The 13,217-nt window shown below is 40.9% G+C and overlaps 1 protein-coding gene across 1 annotated transcript in view; it reads right to left on the bottom strand.

Annotated features, from left to right (window-relative positions):
• The window catches only part of mdga2a (MAM domain containing glycosylphosphatidylinositol anchor 2a), a 916,773-nt gene that overhangs the window by 317,793 nt on the left and 585,763 nt on the right, over nucleotides 1-13,217 (bottom strand). The window contains exon 9 of the mRNA XM_059959455.1: nucleotides 376-645. Coding sequence (XP_059815438.1) covers nucleotides 376-645 — 270 coding nt within the window. The remainder of the gene's footprint in view (nucleotides 1-375; nucleotides 646-13,217) is intronic.

Genomic DNA, 13,217 nt, shown 5'->3' on the forward strand with positions numbered 1-13,217 from the left:
GTTATTTCAATACAGAGCCCAAGGTCTGTTTCTATTTGTCATTGCCATCTGTTACTGTAAGTATATCATCAATTTTAATGATTGTTATTAATCCAACATATTTTGTGTTTGGAGTTCAGACAACACAAAAAGACCTTTAATCTTCTGCAGGTGAGATGTATAATGGTACTATAAAATGAAAGCAAGTGACTGGCAGTTAGATGTTGAGCTAACATCACACTGTCTGGCAGACAGAGAAAGCAAGACCCCAAACACAGTGGATGTCCTTAGCAGAACAGATTACAGCAGTATAGGAATAATTTTTGCATTGCTGGGCCAAAATGACAGGGTAATTAATATACAACATGAAATATAAAAAACATTCAGAATGGGTACCTGTCACAAGGAAGCTGCATGTACCAGCCCCGGCCTCATTACTGATGCTGCAGCTGTAAACTCCATAATTGTCTTTGGAGAGATGGTCTACTCTGATCTGCGTATAATCCTGTGACTCGAAGCGCCCTGTTAATAGAATTTTATTTCCCAGTTTCCACTCAAAGTCCAGCACACGAGTCGGATATGCTTTCAGAACTCTGCAGGTCATGGTGATGGTCCGGCCTTGACCCTGACGAATTTCCAGAAATGTGGGCTCCACGCTTGGGGGGTCTGCAGAATTGACAAACACAGTTGGGTCACTTACAGGCTTGGATCCCCATGGTAAACAGAGAACTTGCAAACATTACTTATCATCATTCCTTTCTTTTCAGAAACACAATTTAATGGTTATAAAAGGCATTTAGGATTAGTAATCAAAGTTTTGTAAGATAAATAATGAAACTGAAAGAAAGAAACAGTTAACCTTTTGCAGCACATTATCAAATCTATTGAAAATGTCTATGAACATCGACTGGCTGTAAAGGACATGGCCAACTCCCCCTGGTCTCTACCCAGGAAGATCGAGAGGGACAGAGATTCGTCTGGGCATCAGTGAAAGTCATTGTGCAAGCAAACACGTGGAATGTAAGAGAATTCCATGTATGGTTTTCCATGAACAATTCTGCAAATGGACGTGTTGAACGTGATCCTACTGATGAGCCCATTCCGTACTACAACGCATGGCATTCACCAGGCAACCAATCAGCAATGTAGTCTCCTCCCTACAGCACAATTGAGTCTCTGTAATAACGACCAATCTGCAGATAGATCAACATATAAAAGCCAAGCATTCGGAGGACACACCACAAATGAACAGTGCACTGATAATGTCTCCTTCTCTGGTAACAAAATATTTTCAAAGTAATTGGCAAGATTGGGGAACAACTCAACCCAACACCAAGTCTCAAAATACTTCAGAAGTATTGAACCAGATTACATTCAGAGTAATCCCTTCCAGGAAGACACATACTGTACAGGTAGCAATATGCTAATTAGCTAGCAAACTCCAGTGAGAGGAAATTCATAATCTGGAGGGGTTATACTTCACACATTTAAATATTTATCTTCTAAAACCCAGAGGTCAGTAAACATTTGCAAACCATCATAAATGGCTGGATGATTTAAACATCTCCCACAAAGCTTTACTAAAACAACTCATTGCCCTTAACCTCACAATTATTTTCACAAAGTTGGTGCATTTGAACTTTAATTGTCCATTGGTTGCCCATTAAATGCATCACATAATGGTAAGAAGAACATTTAAAACATACTGTATGTATCCTTTTAACAACATGATTTTTGTTAATGAATGTCTATCAAACCTTTTGCTCAGAAAGTAAACTATTGAAAGCACAGAATTTCAATCATTCAGGTTGTGAATGCAGTTAAGAATATAATATTTTAAATCTATGTGTATTTTGTTTATTCTTAACCGATGCTTTAATTATTTTTTGCCTTTCTTTCAGATCCAGTTCCAACATTGAATTCACTCACCTCTGTTCCCTTCCTTTCCACCTCTACTCTATTTCACAAACTTGTAATCTGACTAGACAAGAAGGAACAGTATTGACCCTGAGGAAAATAAAGATATTGTCTTGACTTTGCTGTAAAATCCATTCTGTTGCCACTGACTCTATTCTTCTCATTGGTTACTGTCCAAAAATAAAACACAGGATTTACCAGCTTGATACTCCACTCAGTACTAAGGTGAACTTTTCATCACAGTTCCCATTACCAATAAAATCATCCTCTACAACTCCATAAATTCAATCAACTCAATCCCATGATACCACATTTGCTGACAAAATCATCAGCCGTCCCACTATCACTTCCTGTGGTTATTGCAGCACAATGTTGGTCCATCTCCCTCTTTCAACCATCTCTGATGCTGAGGCCATACATTTCTTTAACGTGCCCACTGCCACATGAAGTCATACAACTGCAAGTGAATGACAAGATGATCTGCCCTGATTGCTGTAAATGGGACATTGTGCCAGAACATTACTCTTCCTTGAAACAGTGCCAGGGTCACTTTATGTTTAATGAGAGGGCAAGAAGGGGGCATTAATTTACTACCTCAGCTGAGCAAGTGTGTCTTTGGAATTACAGTATGCCTGTACAATGTAGTACAGTACTGAACGCAAACATTAATGGAAAAACTAAACCATCTGAATCAGCAGATCATCAACCAATTCTATTTCTTGCAATAAAAACAAGTCCTGATTCAGCTACTTCATTTCATGCACTGAGCAGGCTTGCATTGAATAAAAACGGAGAAAGAAAAGCATCGGCAGAATTTTTGTATAAATATCCACTGAAAACATAATAAATATTCTACTGCACAAAAAAAGTGTTACCTAAATCTTATAACTTTAATAAGCAAACGTCTGGCCTCAGCTCTTCAATAGGATTAACATTGGCCAAAGACCATATTTTTATCTGCTATTATTGCAATTATAAACAAAATTCATTGTAAGACATATTTATAGACTACGGTTATACATAGTGTGTAAAAGGAGAAGAAATGAATTATATTTATCACCGGAATTAGACTTTGTCACTGAATCACATATTTTAGAAGTAAAAAAGCTTCAATGAATATATTGTGCATAAACAATTAAGTGACATAATATCTAAATTAAAAGGTCACATGGAATTGAAGCCATTTGTGCTATAAATAGATCAAAATTCAATAAGCTGTTGTTCAATTGTATATTTATGATTACTTTTGAAAATAATTGCTAGCACAGAAAGGCTCTGAAAACTAATTTTGGAATGAAGAGAATGTCTTTCATTTGAGACACAGAATAGCTACCCTTTCGATGCTGTAGCTTCTGTATGAAGAATGCATTGCTATTTTCTGTGTTGGGTAATGGCATGCAGCTAAAAGTGCTGCATTCTTCCTTGAAATTGATCATTCAAGGATCACTTGTTATAACTGGCCAACTCAGGCTATTTCACTGGAATTACATTACAAATTTGGATTCAGTACAGAAAATAACATTTAAACAGCGTTTGTTCACAATTTATAAAAGAGCAAGCGTCACACTTGCCTCACTCTCCATATCAACATGACTGCCTTTAGTAATTTTGTCAATCTAAATCTATTTGTAAGGAGGTTTTTTTTTATAGCCCAAGAAAAGTTATTTTATTTACTATCAGCGGAGCTATCAATATAGTGAAAAGCAGTTATGTGGAATGGCCAATTGTGGAGAGAACAAGAGTCTCATCAAAACATGATGGAGTCATTGTGAACTCTCCCCTTGTTGAGTTAACAAGACAGCATTAGCTCTCATCATGCAGAATGCCTTTATCCTTCACTTCATTAGGAATATTCCCCCAAGGCTTACTTCTATAATCAGAAATAATTCCACATTTTGCAATGATTTCATGCTAGGTCAGCTATGCTGCTGCACACAATATTTTAAAACCTCAAGATAATGTGAATGTTAAAACCCAGTCAAGGATTGATATTAAATGATGGCAGGTCAAACGGTGCAGTCCATATATCCTGGTTCAAGACCAGATTAGTGACACAACAAACAATATTTATTGGCAGCCATTTACCCGTGTCTAATGTCTAACACAGTAGAAAATAATGACTCCCAAGCTATTCCAGCACACACCACCTTTTGAACGTTGCTTGCAATTGATCTCAAACAACCGGATCTCCCATTGGTTCTCCCCAGCATCTTCTCTCTTCAACCCCTCTCAAACAAAAGCCCCAAGCCCAGCCTTAGTGTCCCTCACCAGAGAAATCTCCCCTTAATTTGACCATCCTAATTGGATGGAACATATTCCTCCTCATCTTTTATCTTCAGCAATAACCCAAACAAGCATGAAAACTGAACAAACTGCTCTTCCAGAACTGCCCAAATGAAATACATACAGCATAACAGTAAAAATACAAAACAGGGCATTACACTGATTTAAAAAAAACTCGGTCTAATAAAATGCCTAAAAGGATAGCAGAAACCTGCTAGCACTAAGAGCCTGAGGTACAAAATAAAAGTTTAGATTTGAAGAAAAAAATACCAATTAGAACAGGTTATGAGAAGACTATTAAGGGCAGGCAGAGGAGGAAGATGAATGTCTCATAATTTATTCAACAATAAAGTATCCTGTCAGACAATGAAATAGAAAGCTGACAAGTGAGATGTTGGTCGAATAATCCAGTTTTCGCTCTTCAACACCAACAGAGGTCAAGTTGGAAATCAACTATAAAATGCAGCCACAATAATTCGCCGTTTCAAGCCAAAATGTTAACAAATACTTTCCCTGCACCACATCCAGAAAAAAAGTTGCTTGATCTGCCGAGCTCCTTCAGTGGACTTGATTGTTGCTTCAAAGATATGGTCAGATATGTGTGTTCTAACCTGGTCTATTATAGATACCCTACGAACAATGTGCGTGTGGTTTGCTCATGGATTCTTCATAAAATGCTTTGCTGCAATTTATGCTAAATATTGTGGAAACCCCAACAGCGTTAGTCACAAGACACAGTACTTAAGAAGGTGCTGGAGACAAAGCAATAACCATATGGCCATTAGTAGAGACTGCAGTGCTGGAATCTGCTGCAAAGTACAAACAGGTGGAGAAGCTGAATGGGTTAAACAGCATCTGTGGGGGAAAGGAGCTGTCAACATTTCAGACAGGATTTCCACATTTATAATTAAAAACTTAATTAACAGATTTACAGGTTGTATTATTTTAACTGAGTCACATATTTTTGCATTTGCAGGGATCTTTGCAGTGGTATTATTGTTGAACTTGCAGATTCATTACATCCATCTTTGAACTCAGTTATGATATCTCATCTTGAGTCTTGCCTGAAATAATATATGTGAGTTTACCTTGAAACCGACTTCTATTCACCTTTGACCTCATGACCCTTCTCAAAAATACCACATGTTGAGAACTGGAGGCCTACAAGAACTTTTCAGAATGTATCACCAATCTTCATGAGATTATTATTGACACTGTATACTTCCACTATTTCACCAATATCATGACTTATTTCAGCACATTAATTCTATCATACATGCTAAGGCATTCTTGGTTACATTCAGGCAGTGGTGTCATTCAGCTTCCTTCTGAAATCTTCAAAGTCAAAGAAATTAGACGCTATCCAAATCACAAACAAGAGGAAATATGCAAATGTTGGAAATCTGATCAACACACACAAAAAGCTGGAGGATCTCAGCAAACCAGGCAGCATCTATGGAAAAGAGTACAGTCAACACTTTGGGCCGAGACCCTTCAACAGGACTGGGTGTGATGAAGTCAGGGTCATGGGCAGAAGGCAGGAGAATGGGATTGAGCAGAAAATGGATCAGTCATGATCTAATGTTGTGGCAGACTCGATGGGCTAAATAGCCAAATTCTGTTCCAATGTTATATGGTCTTATGGTGTTAAATGGCTGAGAGCAGCAGCCACAGCACAAGTAAAACCCCTGATATAGTACTGATGTAGTACTTCAGAACCAGATGTGCTGCCAGCCAAACTGTTCTAGCACAGTGACAACACCATAGAAAGTTGCCCAAATACATCCTGTTCACAAAAAGCAAGTCAAATCCATTCTAATTATCAGTTCATCAATCTATTCTTAGTCATCAGCAAGGTGATAGAAGCAAGGGATTTTTCAGCAAATTTTAAAAGCAACCTCTTGTGTAAAAGAAATAAAGATTATCTTTAATCTTTCTCAAGCCAGCATAATGTCAACAGGACCAGAGGAGTGGAAATGTAGGGAAGTCACAGAGAAATGAAAAATATAAAACACCAGTAGAGGATATCAACTTCCTCGAGATTAATTGTGATCCTCGTAGTGGGTGGAAATTTTAACGTAAATCCAGGAGCTTATTGCACAAGCACACAACTAGTCCAGCCAGAGAATGAGCAATTCTGGATCTAATCTTCTGAAAGGTATCCCTGGCGGTTGGTGAAATGTCAGTGGGAGAGCTCTTCAAAGTTAGCACCATATTTTCATCCAGCTGACTGACACATTTTGGTGTGAAGAGGTTTCTTACTTAATTGCTAATCGATGAAAACATTTTAAGTGTCAAATGTTCAGATACAAATCTATAAGAGAACCACAGTGACACAGGTGGGAAAGCAGCTGCCCATAGCGTCAGAAGCATCGGTCCAATCCTGCCCTGGGGTACTGTCGTGTACAGTTCACACACCTCCTTCTGAACATCTAGTTGTCCTGAGTCTTGTGTTTTTCTCCCACATCCCAAAGTGGGAGGTTAATGTAAATTGTCCCTTGCATATGTGTGAGTGGTAGATTCTGGGGCAAGCAGATGGGAATGTAAAGGGATTTTAGTGGAAAAAATATTGTAGTAGTGTAAATGGGAGCTTGGCTGAGGTGCGGACACAATGAGCTAGACAGGCAGAAGTGGACTGGAAGCATTCACTTGCAGCTAAGTAAATGATGGATACCTCAAGAAGAGAAACATTAAGGACGCTCACTATTTAGGACTTGTTCTGTTCTCATTACTATGAACAACTTCTTCCACTCTACCTTCAGATTTCTGAATGGCCCATGAACCCATGGACACTAACTCACTGTTTATCTTTTGCACTATTTTTTTTAAATTTGCAGTAATTTTTATATCATGCTGCCAAAAGATAACAAATTTCACAGCATATGTCAGTAATAATAAACTTAATTCTGAACCGGGCGATGCATTCAAAAATGAATCACTGTCTTCCAATAATGATGAAAGATATGGCCAGATGGTCTAAGAAACCATAGATTCCAGGGGTATCAAGTGCTGCATGCAAGAAAAGGAGATACTAAAAATGCCAGGGGACACAGGAGTATCTAGAATATGCACAAGATATTCTGCAGATGCTGGAAATCTGGAACATAATACACTATGTGCTGCATGAACTCAGCAAGTCATGCAGCATCTATGGAGAGGAATAAATAGTTGTAGTTTTGAGCGAAGATTTCTGCCCAAAACATTGACCATTTTTCCCTCCATAGAAAATAAAGAGGATACTGTATATATAAAAGGAAATAGTAAAGTAAACCAGAAACATAAAACAGCACTGGCAGACAAGATTAACAAATACACCCAAAATATTTTGTAAGTATATTAAGGCCAAGAGGTACTAGGGAAAGAGTAAAACCAATCAGAGATGAGACTGCCAATCTCTGCACAGAGCTGGAGAGGAAAAGATAAACTGATGTACAGGTAAGGAGATAAGGTGAGAGAGGGATATAGGAATGGAGAATGATGAAAGGGGAACATTACTGGAAATTCGAGAAATTGATGTTCATGCCATCAGGTTGGAGACTGCCCAGATGGAATATAAGGTGTTGCTCCTCCAACCTGAGTGTGGCCTCATTGCGACAGTAGAGGCTGCCATGGACTGACATGTTGGAATAGGAATGGGAAGTGGAATTAAAATTGGTGGCCACTGGGAGATCCTGCTTTATTGGTGGATGGAGCGTAGGTGCTTGGTGAAGTGGTCTCCTAATCTACATCAGGTCTCACCAATATACAGGAAGCCACTGGATACAGTAGGTGACCCCAGCAGGCTCACAGATAAAGTGTTGCCTCACCTGGAAGGAATGTTTGAGACCCTGAATGATAGTGAGGGAGGTGGTGTAGGGGCAGGTGTAGCACTTGTTTCTCTTTCAAGCATAAGAGCCAGGAGGGAGATCAATAGGGAGGGATGAATGGACAAGGGAGTCATGTAGGGACTGATCCCAGCGGAAAGCAGAAAGTGGGGGGGAGGAGGGAAAGATGTGATAAATGGTAGGATCCCATTGGAGATAGCAGAAGTCCATGAAAATTATGTGCTGGATGCGGAGGTTGGTGGGGTGGTAGGTCAGGACAAGAAGAACCCTATCCTGGATGAGGTGGTGGGAGGATGGGGTGAGGGCAGATGTGTGCAAAATGGAAGAGATGTGGTTGAGGACAGTGTTGATGGTGGAGGAAGGGAGGCCCCTTTCTTTGAAGAAGAGGACATCTCCTTCATTCTGGAATGAAAAGCCTCATCCTAAGAGCAGATGTGGTGGAGATGGAGGAATTGAGAGAAGGGGATGGTCTCTTTACAAGTAACAGGGTGGGAAGAAGTATTGTCCAGGTAGTTGTGAAAGTCTATGAGTTAATAATAGATATTAGTAGATAAACTGTCTCCAGAGATAGAGACAGAGGGATTGAGAAAGGGGAGGGAGGTGTTGGAAATGGACCTGGTAAATTTGAGGGCGGGGTGGAAATTGAAGGTAAAGTTGATGAAGTTGATGAGCAGGAAGCAGCACCAAAGTAGTCATTGATGCAGCATAGGAAAAGTTGGGGGATGATACCATTGTATGATTGGAAAATAGACTGTTCCGTGCAGCTGACAAAAAGGCAGACATAGCCAGGACCCATGCAAGTGCTCAAAGCTACACCTTTTGCTTGAAGGAAGTGAGATGAGTCGAAGGAGAAATTATTGAGAGTGAGGACAAGTTCTGCTAGATGGAGGAGAGTGGTGATGGGGGTGAGCTATTTGGGTCTGACTTCAAAAGAGGAACTGAGAGTAGTGGAAAGAGGTGTATAGGGACTGAACATCCATAGTAAAAATAAGATGATCAGGGTCAGGGAACTTGAAATCATTGAAAAGATCAAGAGTGTGTGAAATGCCATGGATGTAGGTAGAAAGAGACTGAACCAGGGGAGATAAAACTGAGCAGGAGTAGTTAGATATTTTAGTAGCCTTAAAAGTGGAAAAATCCCTGGGGCCTGATGAAATAATTCCAAGACTGATTTGGGAAACAAGAGAAGTGATTGCTGAGACTCTTTCAGAAATTGTCAAAACTTCTTTGTTCTCAGAAGTTTGAGGTGACTGGAAAACAGCAAACATGGCAAAGATTTTGCCATATATTTTGCCAAATATTTTGACAGGTAGTTGAATGAACAGAACATTGAGGAATATGCAGACAATGCAGGCAAGTGGGATTAGTTGAGAAAGCCTTGATAGTTGGTATAAATGCAGTGGACTGAGGGATATGTTATGATATTGTACAACTCTACAACCCTGCATATCAGAGCAGGGAGATTATGGTATAACTTTATAAAGTATAACAGAGGCATAGTGTGCAGTTCTGTTTGCCACACAATAGGAAGGAAATGAATGTACTGGAGGGGGAACAGGGGAGAGTCACCATTTTTGGAGTGTTTGAGACCAGATTGGCATTGCTTTCTTTGGAACACACAAGACTGAGAAAGGACCTGTTTGAGGTACACAGAAGGGCATTTATAGGTTTGAAAGCAATAAATTTCTTTTATCTTAGCAGAGGTATGTCAAACTAGAGGGTGTAGGGTATAAGGGAAGAGGAATTCTCTTTTTTACCACACAGAGGGAGGTTGGAATCTGGAGTGCACTGCCTGAGGAATGGTGTCAGCATGTAATCTCATAACATTTATGAGATGAGTGCCTGAAACACAATAGTATTGTAAGCCATGAGATAAGTGTTAAAAATATGGGATTCGTGTACGTTGGTAGCTGATGGCCAAAGGGCCGGTCTATACCATTTGAGTCTATGACCTACTGACTGATAGCTGACTCACCACAATTTAGCAGCATGACTCAGCTTCAGACATTGCCAGTAGCTCAGACCAAAGGGCAAGTTCCCAAGATGTGCTGAGAGTAACTGCACTTGATATCAAGGCAGAGCTTGATCGAGTGTGGTATCAAGGTCCACAGTGAAGGTAGGACCGATTAGAGATAAAAGTGGGAAGATGTGTCTGGAGGCTGTGGAAGTGAGCGAGGTCCTCAATGAATACTTCTCTTCAGTATTCAGCACTAAGAGGGAACTTGATGACTGTGAGGACAATATGAGTGAGGTTGATGTTCTGGAGCATGTTGCTATTAAGGGAGAGGAGGTGTTGGAGTTGTTAAAATACATTAGGACGGATGAGTCCCCGGGGCTTGACGGAATATTTCCCAGGCTGCTCCACGAGGCAAGGGAAGAGATTGTTGAACCTCTGGCTAGGATATTTATGTCCTCGTTGTCCACAGGAATTGTACCGGAGGATTGGAGGAAGATGAATGTTGTCCCCTTGTTCAAAAAAGGTAGTAGGGATAGTCTGGGTAATTATAGACCAGTGAGCCTTACGTCTGTGGTGGGAAAGCTGTTGGAAAAGATTCTTAGAGATAGGATCTATGGGCATTTAGAGAATCATGGTCTGATCAGGGACAGTCAGCATGGCTTTGTGAAGGGCAGATCGTGCCTAACAAGCCTGATAGAGTTCTTTGAGGAGGTGACCAGGCATATAGATGAGAGTAGTGCAATGGATGTGATCTACATGGATTTTAGTAAGGCATTTGACAAGGTTCCACACAGTAGGCTTCTTCAGAAAGTCAGAAGGCATGGGATCCAGGGATGTCTGGACAGGTGGATTCAGAATTGACTTGCCTGCAGAAAGCAGAGGGTTGTGGTGGAGGGAGTACATTCAGATTGGAGGGTTGTGACTAGTCGTGTCCCACAAGGATCTGTTCTGGGACCTCTACTTTTTGTGATTTTTATTAATGACCTGGATGAGGGGGAGAAGGGTGGGTTGGCAAGTTTGCAGATGACACAAAGGTTGATGGTGTTGTAGATAGTGTAGAGGATTGTCAAAGATTGCAGAGAGACATTGATAGGATGCAGAAGTGGGCTGAGAAGTGGCAGATGGAGTTCAACCCGGAGAGGTGTGAGGTGGTACACTTCGGAAGGACAAACTTCAAGGCAGAGTACAAAATAAATGGCAGGATATTTGGTAGTGTGGAGGAGCAGAGGGATCTGGGGGTACATGTCCACAGATCCCTGAAAGTTGCCTCACAGGTAGATAGGGTAGTTAAGAAAGTTTATGGGATGTTAGCTTTCATAAATCAAGGGATAGAGTTTAAGAGATGCGAAGTAATGATGCAGCTCTATAAAACTCCAGTTAGGCCACACTTGGAATATTGTGTCCAGTTCTGGTTGCCTCACTATAGGAAGGATGTGGAAGCATTGGAAAGGGTACAGAGGAGATTTACCAGGATGCTGCCTGGTTTAGAGAGTAATGATTATGATCAGAGATTAAGGGAGCTAGGGCTTTATTCTTTGGAGAGAAGGAGGATGAGAGGAGACATGATAGAGGTGTACAAGATATTAAGAGGAATAGACAGAGTGGACAGCAAGCGCCTCTTCCCCAGGGCACCACTGCTCAGTACAAGAGGTCATGGCTTTAAGGTAAGAGGAGGGAAGTTCAAGGGGGATATTAGAGGAAGGTTTTTCACTCAAAGAGTGGTTGGTGTGTGGAATGCACTGCCTGAGTCAGTGGTGGAGGCAGATACACTAGTGAAGTTTAAGAGACTACTAGACAGGTATATGGAGGAATTTAAGGTGGGGGGGTTATATGTGAGGCAGGATTTGAGGGTTGGCACAACACTGTGGGCCAAAGGGCCTGTAATGTGCTGTACTATTCTATGTTCTATGAAACTGACAAAACATCAAAGAGAAAACACTCCTGGAAAAGGAGTCATGAAGAAAGATGGCCATACATGAAGATTGGCCTGGTCCCTGAGGATCACAACAGCATTCCAGAGCAATATTCTGGGTCCAACCATCCCCAGCTGCTTCATTAATATTTCTGCTCTCTGACCTTCTGTAACCTAGAGCTCGTTCAACCATGGGTTGGTAAAAGCTGCAGATTCGCCCAGAGGGTGTTGGGTGTTGGGATGAGGACTGGGCCTCACTGCCTTGGCGTTGCCTAGCAGGTGTCCAGGGCCGGTCGACAGATGATATCACTGGGCTGAGGGGGCCTGGATTATAAATATGCATATTCTGCATCATTGTATTTTTACTGATATTTTATATGGGTTTGTTGACTTGTATGCTTGAAGACTTGGGATCAAGCCATTGCATCGTGATGGGGGAGGTGGGCCTCGGGACTCTTTTGATATGATTATAATCTTTTGTGTGACTGCAGTAATTTGTTTTTGCACCTCAACCCCATAGTAACACTGCCTCGTCTGGCTGTATTCATATATGGTTAAATGAGAATTAAACTTGAATTGAATAAGTGGCAGTAACACACACTCTACAAAAAAGCCAGGCAGGGATCTCCAAGGTGAGAGAGTCAAGCCTATGTTTTACACTGAACACTGGGCTTCCTACCAATAGCTCCTAGAAAACAACCACATAAACATTATGACCACACAACAGTCAGAGGCTGATATTCCAAGTGTCATAGAATCATACAGCATAAAATTATGCTCCTCGGCCCACCACGCTCATATCAGCTCAAGTGCTTTCCTGCACTACCCTGATCTACCCACGTTAAAACCGGAGTCTTTCCTGCCTAAGCAACTCAAGTATCCGCACTGTAGGTCTTGCCTCTTCCTCTTTAAGGGTTTTCTGCCACCTAAGTATCAGAAATCAGAGCAGTAGATGCTGGAATTGGGACCAAATTAAAAAAAAAGAATGCCAGAAGAACTCTGAGTTAAGCAACACCTGTGGAAGCAAAAAAAAAGTTCTTGTTATATTTCCAAGTCAAGATTCTACATCAGCACTGAAAGGGATGAGGGAAGATTGCCAGTAAAAATGGACAGAGGCAGGTAGGTGTTGGGTAGAACCAGTTGCGGGGTGGGGGGGGGGAGGGGAACTAGGCAGCCGAGTGAGTTTTTGTAGAGAATATTATTGAGGGATGTGGGTCTTCTGAAACTGAAAAATTCATTCTTCATACCATTAGGTTGCAAGCTACATGTGGAATATGAGATCCTATCTTCTAATTTGTGTTTGCACTTCCTGTAGCAATCAAGAAGGCAGAGGACAGAAAGGTCA

The sequence above is a fragment of the Hypanus sabinus genome, chromosome 2 (genome assembly GCF_030144855.1).
Source record: "Hypanus sabinus isolate sHypSab1 chromosome 2, sHypSab1.hap1, whole genome shotgun sequence".
Lineage (NCBI taxonomy): Eukaryota > Metazoa > Chordata > Chondrichthyes > Myliobatiformes > Dasyatidae > Hypanus > Hypanus sabinus.